Genomic DNA, 21,648 nt, shown 5'->3' with positions numbered 1-21,648 from the left:
TTTCTATTAGGACCCCTAAAGGGTTATGCCTTCATGATAAGGGTAAACCAGAAATAGGATAGTCTTCACCAGATGTACTATCACTACATCATCCGTCAGAACGATCCTTTCTGGACACAGTAACATTATCCGTAGCTTCCACAGGTTTTCATGTACAATGTCTACCATTTAATCAAAATAAGTAGACACTACAGGCATCAGGATTAAATGGCTAAAAGCTAAGACAAAAATAACAGAAATACATACAAATTATACAGATATTGAAGACAGATAAGACTTTCAAGTAATTATAATTAAAATGTTTAAGAAAATAGGTAACAAGAAGTTTGCCAGAAACTGGGTCTTTTAAAAAATGGAAATTCTAAATTGAAAAATGTAAGAAAATGAAGTCCTGAAAAAGTGGATTTCACTGCGGAATGGTAGATTAGTGAACTAAAAGATCAGAAGAAAATACAGTTTGGTACAGAGGAAAAAGTGATGAAAAACATAGAAAACAGAATGGGGAAAACTGCAACTTTTTTAACAGGAATCCAAGAAGAAAAAAGACTGTGGCAGAACAACTGTTTAAATTAGATATTAACAGTTTAAATAGATACTAACCAAGGGTTTTCTAAAACTGACAAAGAACATCAGGTCTCAGGTTGAAGAAGCACTACAAACATAAGGATAATTTTCTTTTTTTTTTCTTTTTAAATTTACAGTAGGTAAATTTTGGTTTTACTGCTGAAAATGTAAGGAAAAATCGCAAAACATCCAAAGAAAGTTGAGTGAGATACACTGCCTCTAAGAGAAAAGACAAAGGTATATTACCTCTAAAACAGAAACAATTTGAAAGACAACGAAAATGTTGGAAGGCAGAAAACTATCTTTAAAATGGCAAAAGAAAATGACTGCCAATCTTAAATTTAATATCCAGCAAAACAGTTTCATAAAAAAATTAAAGCTATCAATACCACAATAAGATCCAGCTATGAAAAATGGTGTAAAAATTAATTACCACATGGATATTCACTAGAATAACTTTGTATCACTAAGACATCTTTCTACTTGTGCTTCTGAAATGGTTAATATTTAAAGTAATGCAGTATTAAAAGTTAGAAGTTTAATACAAGGAAGTAGAGGACTTGGAGATCTCTTAATATTGAAAATAATCTGGAAAAATTACACAGCTGTGTAACTAGAGCCATGCAAGAAAAAAGCAGTGCCATTCAACATTCATTCAGCATCAGGCTGAGCAAGTACACTAATCACCTACTACAGAAGGCTGATATTAATTTTCATATTAGACTTCATCTAAATGCCAAAAGTCAACATATCAGGTTCTAGGTATACACAAAGCAGGAAATGTTCCATGCTGGCATTAATATAATAACATAAAGTATTAACATTCATCTACAATTTCCCCTACTGTCCTCTGGTATTTGTATCCTATTATGATTCATTCTTTATCAACCTATTTTTTACTTGTCCTATTATATGGTAGAGATGTCTTCTCATTTTCTTGAAATATACTTTGTTAATGCTGTTTGCCTTGGCATTCAATCTTTCTCACCGTTTCTCTTACTATTTCACAGAAAGGCACATATTAAAAAAAATAGCTAATTGTAAACTAGCATACTTTGAAAAAAATATTTTTGTTTTGTTTTGTTTTGTTAGAGACAGGGTCTCACTCTGCTGTGGGTGTAGTGGTACACAGTCAGCCCTCTGCAAACATTTACCTCCTGGGATCAGACAATCCTCATACTTCACCCTCCTGAGTAGCTGGGACCACAGGTGCGCACTACCACACCTGGCTAATTTTTTAAAGAGATGAGTTTCACCATGTAGGCCCAGACTGGTCTCCAACTCCTGGAGATCGCTCAAGCGATCAGCTTACCTTGGGCTCCCAAAGTGCTAGGATTACAGGTGTGAGCCACCGTGCCCAGCCTTAAAAAAAAAATCTGTTTTCTAAATGAGAGACTTTAGTTTTTATGAACATAACTTTTTCATACTAAGTTTCAGACTTAGTATCATTAAATATAACTCATAACGAAGGCTTTTTTTTTTTTTTAAATATCTTCAAGTTCTTTTAAGTCACCTTCAACAAGAAACTGCACAAGCAGCAAGCTACAACCTTATATCAAGTGGTAAATGTATATTTATTGCTTTTCCCCCTACCATATAGAAACTCCTTTCTTGTTAGTAACCAGAATAGGAATCATTCAGAATCTTTAACTTGTGCTTCAAGGATCTGATCCTTCATTAACTCTAACAGTTCTTTCTCTTTTACTGTCAAGTATAATGTGGATCTTTCTTTTGATTGTGCCAACAGATTTCCAATGTAACTGCATCTGTTCATATAAAGTTTATTCAAATAATGCTAAACCTTTTTGTCCGATCTTACAGATATTGCTATATTAATCTTAATACTTTAAGATTTGTATCATTCCAGTTGTAAGTATCACTAGTGAATCATTTTTAACCTTGCTTTTCCAAGGCTCAATTTCTGCCTGAAATCCATATGTTTTGACATATATACATATAATTTGAGGAAGTTCACTCATTCTTCAGTAAATCTGCAAAATGAGAATCATTCACCAAAAAAGTTTTCTCCTGTAATCATAAACTTTTATCAAAATACTTCTTTTGGACAGCTAACATGTTCCATCCTCCAACAGTAGGTATTTTGATTCCATTTCTCACATAAGACTGAAAACAGATGCAGCTGAAGCAGCTCAGATTTTATTAGAGCCTCCATTTCATAATATTTAATATGGAATTCAGGTCTACAAACATAAGACCATCTTCATATAAATCTTTAAATGTTCCTATCATGATGCCTCATCATCAATCATAAACTTTACTAGCATTTCCATAGGACCTTCTTTGTTTCAAATGTGTTTCTTTTCTGGCCTAGTGAGTTAAATCTTTATCTTATGAGTCTAATTACTTTCCAGTGTTAGTCACCAAATTGCCCTTTATGGTGGGAAAATAAGTATCTGTAAATTGAAGCTAATTTATAAAGTAGTAACAATGAAAAATACATCAAATTCATTATGTTATTTTCAAGAACCTCCTTATATATTTTACAATGATAATTAAAACAATTTTAACTTCTGTTAATAGAAAAAAATGTAAGAAACAAAATGAGACAGTTTCTGCTTGAACACAAAAAGTAGCTTCAAAATGATTAACAAGAAACTGTGAGTAAAGTAATATTCAGAGTACCTGGATGACTGAACAAGAAGGAAGTACTGAAGTATAGCCACTATAAAAAACTCTCTCCAAATGTTATGCACCATTCTTTTGCCCCAATAAAATACTGAATTAGAACAGTTTTTATAGGATAATAGGATTTCAAGTGTTATAATTTTTGAAATATAAAACATTTGTTAAATATTTGTACTACAATAGGATTTTACAACCACTAGTATCTCAAGGGACACCTATACTGATTAATGGAACACTGATTGGGAAGCTCTCCTCAACTATCCAAATAAATTTAAACTCATCCTCCAAGAATCAAGAACCACCTATTTCATATTACTGATCTCAACAGAGTTGTTCCAAAAATACCATCCTCCTTTTACTGTTTTAACTGTTTTCATGATAATAAACTACATTTAGTAGGGAATAATGTTGTCTCCTCAACATCCATTTCACACACACATATGAAAAGTATAGCAGCCTCACTATTTGGGTGCCATCATTTCCAGCCACAGATCTGGGCACAAAAGGGCCTCCTCATTCTATCAGGATAATCCCATTCCTTTTACCTCAGGTAACCCAGAACTAAAATTTGGTTCAGAGGTGGCTCAACAGCATATTTTCAAGATTTTTAATAATTAAGGGAGTGAATGCTTACAGCCCTTTCTCTGGTGCTGTTTGCCACCTTGCTACCACGTAGGGAACTGGCTTGAGGAAGAATTCAACCCACAAAAAGGGTGCAGAGTAGAAGTAAAGAGAAAAGGAGCCAGAGGCCTGATCCAACCACATTTGAAGGCTAAGATTCTCGGGTTGTTGAAGGAGGGGGAAAAAATCTCAAGAAATCCTATCTCACCCAACCTTTGTGTTTTTTTGGAACAATTCTTTATGAGGTATTAGAGAGTATTCAGGGGGAAAAAAAGGAGGGTATCTTTGTAAAATGAATGTATGAAGTAATTCATACTATTTTAGAGATCCACAATATAAACACTAAGGCTACAAAAAGCCGTGCTGTAAGTAAAACTATTTGTTCAATCGGCATTTCCCAAACCTGTTTGATCATTTTTAAAAACTGTCAAAATCACATATAACACAATGTGATCTCCTAAACACACTCTGAAAAAAGAAATGACAAGGCTATATATTTTAGATATTTCTCTTGAAGAGAAATATTTCAACAGGATAAAACATACCGAAATGCCATCCTACAGCTGAAAAACAAGCTGTTGAAACATTTGTTTAACTGCCTTTTGTCTTATTAATCATAACAGTGAGTAATAAAAGTGGTAAATACATCTAAGAAGACTGGGATGGATTACTGATAATACTAATGGTGAAAGGTAAAGAAAGGGCCCTGTTCTTGAGCAAAAATCCAGATGTAATCAACAGCTGGATTTGTCTTGTGATGTTTAGGATTCAGCTTATACATTTATATTCATTTGTTAAAAACCAAGAAAATCAATGTAAGAAGAATTTTTTTTATTTCAAATACATTTTTCCTATCAAAACAATTTTAATATTATTTTTTCATGTTAACTTTCTTAAGAACTTGCTTACAGAGTTAATAGCGGAATTGAGTGCACCTAGTACTACTGGGTGCACTGAGGTAAAAGTATGTGAAAACAACAGAGGAAAGGTGACAAAGACTCTAAATCACTCAAAAGATTGCTGGTGGGGGCAGAAAGAAAACATATACTACAGGAAATGTCATTCCAAAGATTTCTATGCAGTACAATGGAGTAGACTTTATGCATACGTTCGTCTAAAATTAAGCAAAGAAGGCAAAAATTACCTAGAAAGTAAATCTGCTTTTAGAAGATGATTTTAGGGCTCTCAAAATTGGTTTGCTTAGTTTATACCCACTGTTTTATTGTTAAGACAATTCCAAAAGAAAACCATCTTACCTGTCAAAGAGACTATCATGAACAACATAGACAGAACAGACACTGAGATCTATTAATCCTTTTGGTTTTGTAGCTCGTTTTTCACTTTCAAAATAAATAAGTTGGGCATCACTACCCTCTAAGATAAAATACAAATTTTTCCAACGTTTTCCTTTGCCTGTTTTTTTAAAAAAAACAAACAAAACATTGTTTTAGCCAAACAATTGTGAAATCCTATATATTAGTGTTACTGAAAATAATTAAATATGAATCAATTTTTATTCCAAAGCTTATGTAATATGCCAATTCTTACATAATGAGAAAACGCCTGTAACGAACATGTACAAAAATACCTTTTGTTATATTACTTGTTTTAATTAATCACAGAGTAAATGGTGAGAATACCTTAACTATATCTTCAGAGATTTCAACATGATGAAATCATCAGAATTCTTGTTTTGGAGTAATTATTTTCCAGTTTTAAGAAAAAATTCTTCCACTAAAAGACACCCCTACCCACAATTCCCCAACATGCCTTTATGTCAAATTGAGGAAAATCTGTAAAATATCAATACTATGATGGGCCATGTGCCATAAGAAATTCCTCAAAGATAAAGGAAAAAAAAAAAAAAAAAAACCATGGGCGGAAGAAACAAAGATTCTGGTTGAAACTGTAGACCTTTACTATACCTACACTCTAATTTTGAAGGATGCTTATATGTAGACTGTAAACAAGTGTCACATTACTAATAACTCATGTCAAAACAACTTATTGACTATGTATTACAATAATTTGAAGCTCCATATTTACAATGTCTCTATCAAATGGGTTAATGATAAAATTCTGAAATTACTTACCCTTTTTCAGAAGATAACCTTTCTTAACAATATTTTTATAAAAGGCATCCTTTGTTTTACGACGGATGGTATTATAGATTTCCTTGCCATCCACTGTGTCATTGAGTACTTGTTCTTGATCCTGAATTTTAAAAAACATTAAAATTATTTTATACATTCTTGATGGAAATGAGGTAAAAATCTATTAAATTACCAATTAAAAGCCAAAGTGCTTAAAATACTAAAATCTAGATGTACATAACACATAAACAGTCTTTTGCTTTCCAAAGAAATTATCAGAAAGGTTTACTTATTTTTTCCCAAGAGCACAGACAACTTGCACAGAAAGGTTTCCTTGTCATTCCCAAGAACAAGTTGTCTTTTTCTATGTACAACTAATAAACTATTTTCAAATAGTCAGTTATATTTTACAGCAAACAGTGTCTTAAAAACATAAATTTGTCCCAGCACAACTAAATTAGGACCCAATATAATCGTAAAGCAAAATCACGTTTGCTTATGCGCAATTATGTCTGTAGAAATGCTAGGTGAATACAGACAACAGTACCCAGGTGAACTAAGAAATAAGAATGTACAAAACATACACACCTCAAATACCTAACAGTTCCCTCAATTTACTAAGTGTGTCACATGCTACACCCATCCATCCATAGCTGGTGTTATAACCCTGATTTCAGATAATCCTCCTCTGCCATTCTGCAACATTCCCATGCTTCAACTCTACCAATGGCCATTTCCACATGTAAACTTCAGGCCTTTTTTCAAGGTAAAGTGCCATATTTATTGTAGTATGTACATATTTGTTAATCATTTTGCATGTATAAAACTAAGCAACATATTAGGTTCTTACTTTCTTAATGTATCACTGATGAAATTTGTGTTGCACCCCTAACCTCACTTTTCCCAACAGCCCTGTGATTTTTATTGCCTGATTTTGCATAATGCCATTTTTAGGATTGCATGTTACATTTTGGCAGAACTGACATAAATTGCTAAATCCCCTGAAAAAAGAATTATATCAGGAAGCCTTTATTAATGATCCTTCCAGAATAAACGAATCTTCAATTTTACTATCAAGGTGAATTGGACTCAGTTTTAGTTTTTCTATTTCTTTTTGGCGTAGTTCTTACTATTTTGCAAGCATTAATATTTTATGACTTAGTCCATCTTACAAACTTCATGGTTCCATTCAATCCTCTTATAAATCTAAGATATACTGTGGGATTTTCATAATTCTCTCTCTCCTATATTTGAAACATTATGCTGTTTCATCATCCTAGAAACTATTCATCATTACTTAGAATTATTCCCAAGTAAGCTAAAAAAAAAAATCCTAAAATAATAGAAAACAGAAGAATGAATTGCCTACAACAGGGCTGACATACCATGGCATCCATGCTAAATCCAATCCACCACCTGTTTCTTAAAGTTTTACTGGAACACAGCCATGCTCATTCCCTAACATCCTGTCTGTGGTTGCTTCCAAATAGGCAGACTTTAGTAGACAAACTAAATGAACTACAAAACCCTAAATATTTACCATCTGACCCTTTACAGAAAACTTCTGCCGACGTCTGGCCTAGAGGATGATGTGACAATGAAATAAATTATCTCTATTGCATCACTCTGGGCTTTTTTGTCCTTTTTTATTTATTTTAACTGTATTGTAATGTATTGCAGCATCTTTTGAAAAAGTATAAAAGGCCATCTTTGCTGTCTTTTTAGCTTTGATTAAACATATTTAAAATATTCAGAACTCTTTATTTTCTGCTCATAAATGGTAAAGAGAAAAAACTGACACAGGAAGATGTTTGACAATTAGAAAAATATTAAGATGAATGCAAAGAAACAGCAGCACTCTATCATGATGGCAGAATTGATTTTGATAAACAAATCTCAGACTGTGATTTTTCAGTGATGATATACTTGAATTTCCTCAAACTCAAGAAACACTGAGTGAACCATATTATTTCTAAGGGAAAAAAGGAAATATGATGTTCTCATCTGATCAGTTATTAAACAGGAAGAATGTCACCATGCAATATTTTGTGATAATTATCCTGTTTTGCTAAAAAGAAATGAGAGACTATTGTTTAAATTTCTATGTACATCAAAATTTACTTAACATGATTTGTGAATAGACAAACATTAAAGGCCATTTGTATAAAACATTACTGAAAGTAAACATGTAACAGAAATTTTTAAATTCACTGGATTGATCACTCTCCAACATCAGTGTTAACTGGTGTTTTAAAATCTAAACAAAAATATTTTACAAGTATGGAGCAAAGGACACTGTACTCTCCAACAAAATTAAGAGCCATCAAAGTTTTCAAAAGTACTGCATTTTGCTCGCACCTGTAATTCCAGCACTTTGGGAGGCTAAGGCGGGCCAATCACCTGAGGTTAGGAGTTCAAGACCAGCCTGGCCAAAGGCTGAAACCCCTTCTCTACTAAAAATACAAAATTAGTCAGGCGTGGTGGACACGCCTGTAATCCCAGCTACATGGGAGGCTGAGGTAGGAGAATCACTTGAACTTGGGAGATGTAGGTTGCAGTGAGCGGAGATCACGCCATTGCACTCCAGCCTGGGCAAAAAAAAGTGAAACTGCATCTCAAAAAAAAAAAAAAAACCAAAAACTGCATTTTGATAATACAAAAACAAGAAAGAGACATAAGCTAGACTTCAGTAGTGATGTATTTAAAATCTGGAATTGATACTTCATTTGATAGATACAATGCAAGAAGAACCAAAGTAATTACAAGTACAACATATCAAACATGTATCTGATTCTAAATCTGGAATCAGAATTTACAAGATAGCTGTGTTCCAGGTCTGTGCACGAAGGGTAAAGAACTGTTAGTTGCCTTGAAAAGATTGTGCATTTCAGGTATGTAAGCCTTTCTAACCATGAAAACATGAAACAAAAATTTGGGTATGCTACATTTGAATTCTTAATACATTTTCCAATGTTTTCATTTCAACAGTGATCACAGGATCTTCACAGGAGTAGATTCCATCTCAAGAGACCACTTTCTTTTCTCATCCATAACAAGCAACTCCTCTTTTGCTCCAGTTTCATCACAAAAGTCTCAGTCACATCTTCACGCTCTATTTCCAAATCTAGTTCTCTTGCTGTTTCTACCATATCTGCAGTTACTTCCTCCTCAAAGTCATCTTGTAGTCTTGAGCCCCTCAAAGTTACCATAAGGGTTGGAATCAGGTTCTTCCAAACTTCTGTTGTTATTGTAGCCTATGCCCATGAATCACAAATGTTCTTAATGGCATCTGGAACAATGAATCCTTTCCAAGGGGTTTTCAATTTACCTTGCCCAGATCCGTAAGAGGAATCACTAATTTTGGCAACTATAACAATATGAAATTATTTCTTAACTAAGGATTTGAAAGTCAAAATTATTCCTTGATCCATGGGCTATAGAATAAAAGTTGTTAGCTGGCATGAAAACAACAATCTCCTTGTACATCTCTATCAGAGCTCTTGAGTAAAGAGCTGCATTGTCAGTGATCAGTAATATTTTGAAAGAAATATTTTGTTCTGAGCAGGTTTCAACAGTGGCCTTAAAATATTCAGTAAACCATGCTGTAAACAGATGGGCTATCATGCAGGCTTTATAGTTCCATTGACAGAGCACAGGCACAGTAGATTTGGCATAATTCTGGTGCTCCTAGATTTTTCAGAATTGTCAATTGGCTTCAACCTAAAGTCACCAGCTGCATTAGCCCCTCCCAAGAGAGTCAGCCAGAGCTTTGAGGCTTCAAAGCTAAGCATTAACTCTAGCCATGAAAGAAGGATGGTTTCTTTACACTGAAAGTCTATTGTTTAGCCACCTTCATCAGTTACCTTCTGGATAGCTTGCTAGTTACCTTCTGAAAAACTAGCTAGATGTTTTGGGTAACTTGCTACGGTTTCTACATCAGCACTTTTTGCTTCACTTTACACTTTTATGTTATGGAGATAGCATCTTTCCTTAAATCTTATGAACCAACCTCTGCTAGCTTCCAATTTTTCTTCTGCAGCTTCCTCACCTCTATCACCCTTCAAAGAACAGATGAGAGTTAGGGCCTTGCTTTGGATAGGCTTTGGCTTAACGGAATGTTATCTCTGGTTTAGTCTTCAATCCAGACCACTCAAATTTTCTCCGTATCAGCCATACGTCTGTTTCACTTTATTATCATTAATGTGTTCAATGGAGTAGCACTTTTAATTTCCTTCAAAAACTCTTCCTTTCATTCACAACTTGGCTGTTTGGTGCAAGAGAGACCTAGCTTTCAGCCTATCTTGGCTTTCACCATGCCTCTCTCACTAAGCTTAATCATTTCTAGCTTCTGACTTAATGTGACAGACACGTGACTTTTTCTTTCACTTGACCATTTACAGGCCATTGTAGGGTATTAATTGGCCCAATTTCAATAGTGTTGTGTCTCAAGGAATAGGAAGGCCCAAGGAGAGGAAGAGAAACAGAACCAGCCAGTCAATGGAGTAGTCAGAACATACACCACACTTAAATCCATTAAGCTTGCAGTCTTCTTCAGATGCAGTTCATGGCACCCCAAAACAATTGCAATAGTAACATTAAAGATCACTGATCACAGATCAACATATAATAGTGAAAAAGTCTGAAACACTGTAAGAATTACCAAAATGTGACACTAAGACACAAATGAGCACATGCTTTGGAAAAACAGTAGCAATAGATGTCCTTGTTGCCACAAACCTTCAATTTGTAAAAGACTCACTATCTTTGAAGCATAATAAGACAATGCACAATAAAACAAGGTGTGCCTGTATATTAAAATGTGACAAGATTATGATGATTCTTGAATTTGTATTTGGCTTCAGAGTAATGATTCCTTACCAGCAGCCCCTCCCATAACTGCAATAAGTAGAAGGTATAGCCATCTGAAATGAACTTGTTAAGAGGAGGAAACATCAAGAAACGAGGCACACTACAAATCACTGTACAACTGCAGCTGGGTACCCAAAACCCTTAGCAATCTTTTATGTCGCTAGAATATCAGTGCCTCCATTTTCCACTTAGGAAAATTATTAATCCCTCTTTTGAAGCACCTTTTTCTAACCCCTGTTACACCATTTCCCTACCATACACTTCAGAAAGTGCAATGAGGAAGAAACAGGCTAATCACCATAAGCAACTAATATTTAATAGGCTCTCTTGCTCATGGCCAATCTTTCCTTTTATATCTACATTCTATTCATTTTTGTCTTCTCTAGGACCTTGTCCACAAGATACTGCCACCACCCATCTCCCTATACATCATCATTCTCCTCTTTATTACTATATAGTTTTTACTCAGAGTATACAGACATTCTCAAATTCTCTCACCATAAAACTACAGGCAAATAAAGAAAAAGTGTAAACCAGTTTTTGCCCTAATCCTCTTCTATCATTTTTTATTTCCTTTTAGTACTCCCCAGTCTTTAATAAGCATGGCTGTGGTTTATCCCTGCTGTCTCTACTTTTGCCTCCAACAAACTCACTCCTGGACCTAGTGCAACTTGCCTTTCCCCACAACTGGTTCTATTCTCAAAAAGACACTAGGATGTTCCTGATTACCTAAATCAACATAGATAAAAACTGAAAGATTCTCTTACAGTTCACTTTATAAAAAATCTAAATAATCTGCAGTTTTAAATTGTATCCAAACTTAATTGTACAAATGTGTGCAAAAGCATACCACCAAAATGCATTTTAAAATAAAATGTTAATTACTGCAATAAGAAATGCAACACTGACCTGCATTGGTACAGGTTCCTTAAGATAATACCCTTCAACAATCTGTTCTTTTCGATAGTGATCTATGATGTCCCCAATGCTGTTAAAATAAAAATTTCTAATATTAATCTGTCTCATAAAAATGCAAAATCCTTAAAAATATGTGTAAACTTTCTACCAAAGATTATCTAATAAACAAATTTTTTTCAAAGCACATAACACAAATACATTAATAGAATAAATGTGTAATATTCATATTATTTTAGAAAAACTAGAATGTTCTCAATATAGGTTTACAGGCCAGAATACACAGAACAAATTCTGATTTTCCATACACATCAAGAGGGCAGCCAAGTCAACAATGCCATACTCAAAGAGTCACCATAAATGAGGAAGTAACTGAAAGTCTACCTTTTTTTTTCACTCCCAAGAGTACTTCTGAGATACTAAGAATGAAGAATTCACAGAAACATGGCATTTATTTTAGGGCAAGTTCAGGTAAATTAAGAATTTTTATTATCACGACATTTACATATTCTGATTTCAGATCAGAAACAGGTCATAAAACACACAAAAAGGCAAAAATAGAATTAAAAAACGAGTTAATCTTACATGTGGGATTATCACTATAGAGAGAAAAGCTTATTGATTATTTTGATTAAAAGTGCTACAAATTGTTCTAAATACTAGGAAAATATTTTTAAAGCAAAATTGAAAATAAAATGACAATGTATTTTAATATAAATTTTAGTGAACCACATAATTTTTTAAATATAAACTTATTCCTCTATAGTCAGTAAGATCATTCTATTGTCCTGAATATGGAAATCTTGGAATTTTAAACTTTCCTTTAATACACTGGACAAATGGGAACTTTTGAGCCACCTAGGAAACACTTCTCCAGACAGATTTTAATTTTCGTAATGCACTTAGCACATAAAACCATGTGCACTCTTCTTGAAGCATCGATAAATGTTAATAATACTCAAGGTCTGGCCAAAATCCATCCTCTTCCTTCTCACCACCTACTGAATTCTCATCTACTGATTCCCATGCACATTTATATATCCCCTGAATTTATCACTGTCTGCATATTATACTATCTCTTCTAATAAACCTGAGCACTAATAATGAAGAAATCGTATCTTTTTCTTTAATGTATTTACACAGGATTTGTACAGTGTATTTCACAAAGTAGGTAAGTCTATAAATGTCTGCTGAATTAAATGTGCTATTAAATGCCTTTTTGGCTTTTTTAAAACTCTCAATATAGGAACATTAAAGTTATGTCTTAACAGTTTCTAAATCAAAGATGTAACTACTGCCTCTCTTTCTCAAAGGTCTCATATGTATAGCTGATGGAGAGATGGGACAGCAGAGTATGGCTGTATTTTTTCCTAGGAATTATTTCTGACATTGTTACTAATGTTAATGCTGAAATGAAATATATATTTCCAAAACAATTACAAAATCCTTCATTTTCATGGCACCTGATTAACATAATTTGAGGTTTTCTTTAAAAAGTTTACTGTTAAAACTAGAAACAGTAAGATGAATTTGTAAACAAATTCAGAGGGAATAAAAATTCTAAAAATCAAAGTTCTTGGGGAATGGTCAAGGCCACTAAATTAATATACATTTAACTTTTTTAAAAAATCCTCATTTTAAAAACAGACTAATAATATTGCAATAATTTGGACAGAAATCACTTAAAATACTTCTTTTTTCATGTTCCATAATGGTATTTAGCAACAAAAAGCAACTACCTTTTCGTGTTTTACCTAGTGCCTCCACTATGCATCAAGAATTTCCAATTTTGTGTGATGTATCTTAAGGAAGCTTTAGTCAGTGATAAAAAAAACTTCGAAAAAATTCTATGTAAATTATTTTATCTTTAAAAACGATCTCAATATGGACATTTATTCAGTTAAGAAGAAAATATGTTTTCAATGTATTATTTTGTATGTTCTAAGTCTCTAGAAAACTGGAAATAGGAAAAATTACATTCTTAAAGAGTTCAAATTGCAGCTAGCTGTATTTTCAGTGAGGACATCTAGAACTCAGATTGTCATGCAGAAAGTAGTCAAGCAACTTGTATATGAGGTAGGCAAAAGGGTCCAGCTGCCTAGACTCCCATCTTACATTTGATGTCTTGTAACAGTCAACTGAGCTTCCAGCAAGCAACCAGAAGAACTTGTTTTATTTTTTTGTTTTTTCAGATAAAACAGCTACAGACTCTCTCTTCATTCAAATGTCTAGTTTGATAAATTCTAATTCGGATAGAGAGATTGCTACTGTGGTATTGAGGGCTTAAACTAGGCAAATGGGTTTTAGAACAAGATTATGCCAGCCTCTGAAAAAGGAAAACAATGTTACTCTAGAGTTATTAATTATAGGAAAACCTTTACATTCACAAATGAACCTTATTTTCTATTTGACAGAAAAATGTCTGACATTCTATCATATGGTTTCCTCTATTAACTTATTTTCCTAATCAAGTAATAATTCATTCTGAGTTTTGGGACAATTAGTTTACTTTGAAAGTGAGAAGTAAAAACCAACAATCACATACAAGAAATGTCAACTTGAGAACAACTCAATTACATAATAATCTGTATAGTAAGTCTCAGGTAACTTGAGAAACTTTTTTTTTGTACTAACATATCTCACTAATAAAATAATAATATAAGAAATGTCAACTTGAGAACAACTCAATTATATGATAATCTGTATAATAAGTCTCAGGTAACTTTAGAAACTTTTTTTTTCATACTAAAGTATCCCACTAATAAAATAATAATATTTTCTTTTTCTTAGATATTTTGCTCCTCCTACAAGATTATATATGGATTTAGCAAATTTTTTGCAAACAGCTTATGTCTAATTTTTAACATCGCAAAAATTACTTTAGAAGGAAACAAAGTATAAGTTACTAATTTGTATTCATATTTGACACTGTCTAAAGAATTACTGGGCATGACTACTATGCAATTATATTGAAGGTCTTATAATTTTTAGAAGTTAGAAACTTTTATATAATTTTGAATCTTTTATTATCAAGATTTCAACTATTTTTGCCAAAAGTAAAAGGTAACTAAAAAATTATGATTTACCTGTTATAATACCGGCCTCCCATCATAAACTGATTGTTTGGTGTTGGACATATTTTAAATCGCTGAATATTTTCACTGGTCCGAAAATAAAGTGAATAATCACCAGGAGTATTATCTGAGGGCCTCACAAGAAAACTGCAGACTTGACCAACTGTAAAAATTAATCTGTTAGTTTTGTTACCTAATTATCAAATAAAAAAGAAGTTAAGTAGTATTATTACAAAGTCCATTCAAAGTCATAAACATATGTAAATTTTCACCAGAACATGTTTTTTTAACAAATTTTCTGGTTTATGATTCACAACTATCTATTTTGTCTATCTGCTCTCTCTGATGTGTCTTACCAGCTTTAATACATAAAAGTCGCAGAAATTTTGCAGCATAACTTCTGGTCAGTAATGTCTACACCTGTCATAATTTGGAAAGGTAACCTAAGCAAAATTAGGGAATATGAGCTAAAACTGCTAAATTCTGTTTGTAAATCCTCTTGATAAGATTCTAAAAAGTAAAGACTAATTTTGCTTAAGAATACTCTGTGCTTAACTAATGTTTTCAATTAATCATTAAACAATAATGACTGTGCCAGGCACAGTGGTACATGCATATAATCCCAGCTACTCAGAAAAATAACTTGAGCCCAGGAGGTCAATACCAGCCAGGGCAACACAGCAAGATTCTATCCTATATTTAGTAAGAATAAACAATGACAGGATGGTTAAACCAACAATACAAGTCAATTTTAACTTTGTATTTATAAGCACAAGAGTTTTGGAAAATGTTAAAATTAATACATATTAAATAGGCTCAATCATATAATTCCACAAGTGTACAAAGATAAATATAAGAATCTCTTTTAAAAAATTAAAAAATGACTGTAATAAAATAGTACCAAAAGCTTTCTATAAAGGTAGATTCAAAACAACTGAAATATGTATATGAATTATCAAAATCAAGACACATACACCATATTTTATTCAACAGGTATGCTCCTGCAAGGAATTATAGAAGCAAATTATCATATATTAAATATGTCATATTAATTTTAGAGAACTGTTGATATCTTTGATTGGCAGTGACTCCTAATACTAAGACACTCTATCTTTTCTCTTTATTTAAATATCTAATTCATTTATAAATTAGATATATAAAGTCCTTTTTCTGTTATCACATGATCAAAACTAAACAATCAATACGGTAAGTTTAATTCAAATTGATACAATGAAATAAATGCAATTAATCAAATCTCATTTTTAATACATTTTTATTACGTTGTATATACATACTATATTTAATTTCAACAAAATGTAGTAAAACTAGGAACTATCAAATATAAACTACAATTTTCATTACCAGTACAAAAATGGCAACAATTTTTAATCCTGCTTAATAACAAACTGTTATAGGTCTTTTTTTTCTTTTTTCCATATAAGTCCGAATGATATTGAAAAGATCAGGACTTGATTGTTTTTAGGAAAGCACAATAAATGCATAAAATATAATTTTTTGGGTAAATTACTAATAGTTCCAATCATCCAATCAAGGCACTTATTATCAACTAACTTCCTGTTCAGTAAAATGAAAAAATAAATCTCCTAAAACTGAATCATTAAGACTTAACACATAAGTAAACATAAAAGTTACAAAAACTGACTGCATAATATAGGCTAAAATGAAAGTGTTTCGAAGTTGATAAAACAAATCTTAGTGACAAGAATCCAAGATACTCTCTAAATGTCTTCTAGAATATGATAGGAATTTCATGCAAAATTGTGCATTTAAGTGCTTCTTTGTACTCCTCAGGAGAGAAAATCACACCAGATTCTCAAAATAGCACATAACATAACACAAAGAAAATGCAAACTAATGTAAGGAAATTAAGCTTAGCTCCTTTTCAACCTTGTATGCATAAAACAAGAGTAAGTACCTCAAGTACTTGGTGGTACAAGTTCCAGAAAAGAAACTTATATTCAAAATTCAATAAATTCACTAAACTACATATTTTCGGTTCCACACTGAAATAGCTGTTAGAATGTCATTTTAGTTTAAAATTTCTTCTCTATTATTATCATATAGTATCATCATCTTTTTTTTTTAACTTTTTTGAACCTAATTAACCTACATCTTCACAATAAAATTGAGTACTTCAAAAACTATCTCAAATCTTTCAAAAGAGTAAAGTATTAATTTAAAATGCAATGCTTTTAGGCTGGGAGTTGTGGCTCACGCCTGTAATCCCAGCACTTTAGGAGGCCGAGGCAGGTGGATCAAAAGGTCAAGAGATCAAGACCATCCTGGTCAACATGGTGAAACTCTGTCTCTACTGAAAATACAAACATTAGCTGGGGTGTGGTGGCACGCACCTGTACTCCCAGCTGCTCTGGAGGCTGAGGCAGGAGAACTGCATGAACCCGTGAAGGGGAGGTTGCAATCAGTAAGATCACACCACTACACTCCAGCCTAGTGACAGAGTGAGACTCTATCTCAAAAAATAAATAATTAAAATAAAATAAAATGCTCTATGGATTAAAACAATTCAGATTACATCTTTAATAATTAGTGTTATCACCATAAGAATTTATTTCACCAAATACAGAAACTACTGAATAGTCAACATTTTTCAAGAAATAAAACTTTTAAATTACATACTAAAGCTTAAATGCGTCTGAAATCTTTATAAGATGTGGTCTGCTGAAGAAATGCTTGGTATTTAAATTAATTCAGCCTTAAATATTTAGTAAAAATAAACAATGACAGGATGGTTAAACCCACAATACAAGTAAATTTTTACTTTGTATTTATAAGCACAAGAGTTTTGGGAAATGTTAAAATTAATACATATTAAATAAGGCTCAATCATATAATTCCACAAGTATACAAAGATAAATATAAGAATGTCTGCTGTAGCTGAACAGCAAAAGAATAAAATACAATATCCTTCTATTAAAGACTAGTTAATTATGGTATTTATATATTGAAAAGTTTAAGGCCATAAAAAAAGAGTAATGAAAATTTTTATCTGCAGATACAGAATCATCTCCCTATATATATCTAACATGAAGAAATTGTGCTGCATACTCCCGTGTGTGTATATGTAGGAGTGAGAGAGATTCACAGAGACACAGAAAACTTCTAGAAACATATGGGAAAAAACTGTCATCTAGTGTTACTTCTGAGGAAGTGGACAGGAGCCTGAGGTAAAAGAAAAACACTTTACTAAATTTTATACTACATGTACGTTTAAAATATAAACAAAAACACCAGCTTCTTAGCACTGGACACAAAATTATAACATACATAAACACTAACTGAATGCTAAATGCAAAACACATAATAAATGTTTTGTTCACCTTTTTATTCTCTTTAAATAGACATTAGAAAAGCAAGTAAATACAAAGGTACCTGTCATTAGTAAATTGTAAGCTTCTTGTTTGGAAATCTTCCCATGGAACCATCTTAAAAAGAGAATAAATTAGATACATAAAGTCCTTTTTTTGTTATATGATCAAAACTAAACAATCAATACAATAAGTTTAATTCAAATTGATATAATGAAATAAATGCAATTAAATAATGTCATTTTTAATAAATTTTTATTACATTGTATATACATACTATATTTAATTTCAATAAAATGTAGTAAAATTAGGAACTATCAAATATAAACTAAAATTTTCATACCTATACAAAAATGGCAACAATTTTTAATCCTGATTAATAACAAACTGTTATAGGTCTTTTTTTTCTTTTTGTGGGGAGAGGGGAAGGAGTAGTACAGATAGCGCCTACTCCAGAATTTCCTGAAAAACTTAATGAATTTTTTTCTATTTCTGAATTTTCCTATAACATATGATAAATTCTCTCTTCAAATAAATTCAAGATGTTGACTCTTACTTTGCTAAAAACCAGAATATAAGACTGGGTGGTAAGAACAAGTGGATACCAACACCAAGAACTGAAAGAAAAGAAGGACTTAGTGTTCCTAACTCTATTTGAGCTAACAGCCTATCAAACTAGGTTGCTAAGTATTTTATAGTCTGTGTTCTTAAATTAAGCCTTTCCAAATTTTATAAATGGCATCATAGTCAAAATATAGAGCATATAATAACATAAGTATTTAAATTTAACCTTCAAATAAAATGATGTATCTGATTTAAAAAGTAATTACTAGTTATCAAAGTACATAAAATCACCTCTTATTTACCTAAAGACCTATTATCTATCTTGCTGATTAACACATCTTAATGCCAGGCTGACAATTCCCGATCACCTTTCTACTACTTTACTATATCTTATTAGGGTCTACAATTACTCTAAATAATAGATTAAAGAGCAAGCTGGAAAGTAAAAATAGGATTGAAATATATAAGTGCTCTAAAGTCCGGTGTTACAGGTTCAGATGTTGTTCATGTTGTTTTAAATGATCCATACTATTATTACTGGCGAAGAATGAAAATATAATTGAATTTTTTAATTTTCATATGAATAAAAAGGTAAACTTTTCTTTAATAACATTCCAAGCATAAACTCACTAATTCAGATCTCCTGATGCTCCCTGTGCAAATTTTGAGGAATATAAAGCAAGTGTACAACAACTAAAATAGTCCAGACTGCATGTAGTGAGGATCTACACTGCATTCGAGCATAGGCTAAATGACCCCTTACTAAAAATGTTAGAGCAGGATTTTTATATTCTGGAGGAGAGTCAACTAGATGACCTCACCTCCAAGGGTAATCCTCTACTTCCACAGTTTGAAAAAAAATTCAAAAAGAGAATGGTAAAAAAATGATAAGGTTTACAGATGAAAAAGATTATTGAGCAGAAGCACACAGTCGGAAGTTAAAGTGGCAATATCACTTTCTAAAAATAGTTTCATTCTTCAGACATTTATTCCAGTATAAAATTTATATATTTCAACCACATGGTTTGCAACAATGATAAAAAGATGAGTCCCTGATCTTATGAAGTTCCCACTCCTAGGCCAGGCATGGTGGCTCACACCTGTAATCCCAGTACTTTTGGAGGCCAAGTCAGGAAGAGCTGTTGAGCCCAAGAGTCCGAGACCAGCCTGGACAACATAGTGAGACCCTGTCTAACTACAGAAACAATGTAGAAAACATAAGCACAGTGATAGGTATTGCCAAAGGTATTATGGGAATAACAGAGAAGGGTACCAATTCTGTTGAGTGTGTAGGGAAGAAAATAAAGGACGATTTCCTAGGAGGAAGTGATAAATGAGCTAAGTATGAATGGAAGAATTCTGGTCTAGGAAGCAGTTTGAGCAAAGGTATAAAGAAGAAAAATCGCCAGGAACAATGGCTCACACCTGTAATCCTAACACTTTGGAAGGCTGAGGTTGGAGGATCACTTGAAGCCAGAGTTTGAGACCAACCTGGGCAGTATAGTAAGACCCCCTCTCTACAAAAAAAAATTTACATTTGCCAAGTGTGGTGGTGCACATTTGTAGTCTCAGCTACTTGGGAGGCTCAGGCAAGAAGATCACTTGAGCCCAGGAATTTGAGGCTGCAGTGAACCATGATAGCACCACTGCACTCTAGCTTGAGCAGTGGCAAGAACCTATCTCTAAAACAATAAAGAAAAAAGTAGTATGTATTTGAAGACCTACAAGATGGAGATTAGAAAACTAGAGATGATAAGTGATAGTAGTAGTAAAGGATGAAACAGCCATATAACAGATCATTTTTTAGGCTCTACTAAGGTAAAAGTGGAGAATCAGCGTAAGATTCAATTTTTTAATTTTTATTTTTTCTGTTTTAATGGTTAATGTATACAACTATTATATTGTATATTTTTATGGGGTACCAGTGATGTTTTGATACAAGCATATAATGTGTGATGATCAATTTAGGGTAACTGGGGTATCCAACACCTCAAGCACATATAATAATTTGTGTTAGGCACATTCCAATTCCTATCTTTTATTTTTAAATATTCAGTAAATTATTTGGTAGCACCTTATTGTGCTACCAAATACTAGATCATATTCATTCTATCTAGGTATAGTTTTGTGCTCATTAATCAGCCCTACTGTATCCCCCCTTCCCACCCTTTGGTAACCACCATTCTACTATCTACATGAGTTCAATTTTCTAATATTTTGCTCCCATATGAGTGAGAACACATGGTATTTGTCTTTCTGTACCTGGCTTATTTCACTTAACATGGTATTCTCCAGTTCCATTCATGTTGTTGTGAATGACAGGATTTCATTCTTGTTTATGGCTGAATAGTATTCCATTGTGTGTATGTAACTATATTTTCTTTATCCATTCATCCGCTGATGAACACTTAGGTTGATTAAACATCTCGGCTATTCTGAATGGTGCTGAAATGTAGGAGTGCAGCTTTCTCTTTGATATACTGATTTCTTTTCAATTTTTTGAGGAACTTCCATGCTGTACTCTATAGTAACTACACTCATTTACACTCTCACCAACAGGGTACAAGGGTTCCCTTTTCTCCACATCCTCGCCAGCATTCATTATAATATCTTTTGGATAAAAGCCATTATAACTGGGGTGAGATGAAATGTCATTGTAGTTTTGATTTGCATTTATCTGAAGATCAATAATGAATGGTGAGCATTTTTTCATGTATCTGCTGCCAATTAAGGATTTTAGGTGAAAATGTGATACCATCTAGGTAAATTATTCTAGCTACTGGAAAAAAGGATTTGATAAGGCTAAAGAGTCAAGGGAGATCCACTTGGAGGTTACTGCTATATCGAATCCTGGCAAGAGATTTAAAAAGGCCTGAACTAGAATATAGTTATTTAAGATTTGAGAAGGCGGTAAACATTCAAGAAATATTTTAGGAGACAAAACCATCCAGACTC

At 32.7% G+C, this 21,648-nt stretch overlaps 1 protein-coding gene across 1 annotated transcript in view; it reads right to left on the bottom strand.

Annotated features, from left to right (window-relative positions):
• The window catches only part of RASA1 (RAS p21 protein activator 1), a 113,086-nt gene that overhangs the window by 24,780 nt on the left and 66,658 nt on the right, over nt 1-21,648 (bottom strand). The window contains exons 7-11 of the mRNA XM_012477549.3: nt 18,194-18,246; nt 14,795-14,945; nt 11,703-11,781; nt 5,925-6,045; nt 5,088-5,244 (exon numbers count right to left, since the gene is read on the bottom strand). Coding sequence (XP_012332972.1) covers nt 5,088-5,244; nt 5,925-6,045; nt 11,703-11,781; nt 14,795-14,945; nt 18,194-18,246 — 561 coding nt within the window. The remainder of the gene's footprint in view (nt 1-5,087; nt 5,245-5,924; nt 6,046-11,702; nt 11,782-14,794; nt 14,946-18,193; nt 18,247-21,648) is intronic.

This window comes from Aotus nancymaae, unplaced genomic scaffold (assembly GCF_030222135.1).
Source record: "Aotus nancymaae isolate 86718 unplaced genomic scaffold, 86718_ANA_hifiasm-v0.15.2.pri h1tg000014l, whole genome shotgun sequence".
In the NCBI taxonomy this organism is placed as follows: Eukaryota; Metazoa; Chordata; class Mammalia; order Primates; family Aotidae; genus Aotus; species Aotus nancymaae.
The sequence above is the reverse complement of the archived record's forward strand: the minus strand, read 5'-3'. Positions and strand labels throughout refer to the sequence as shown.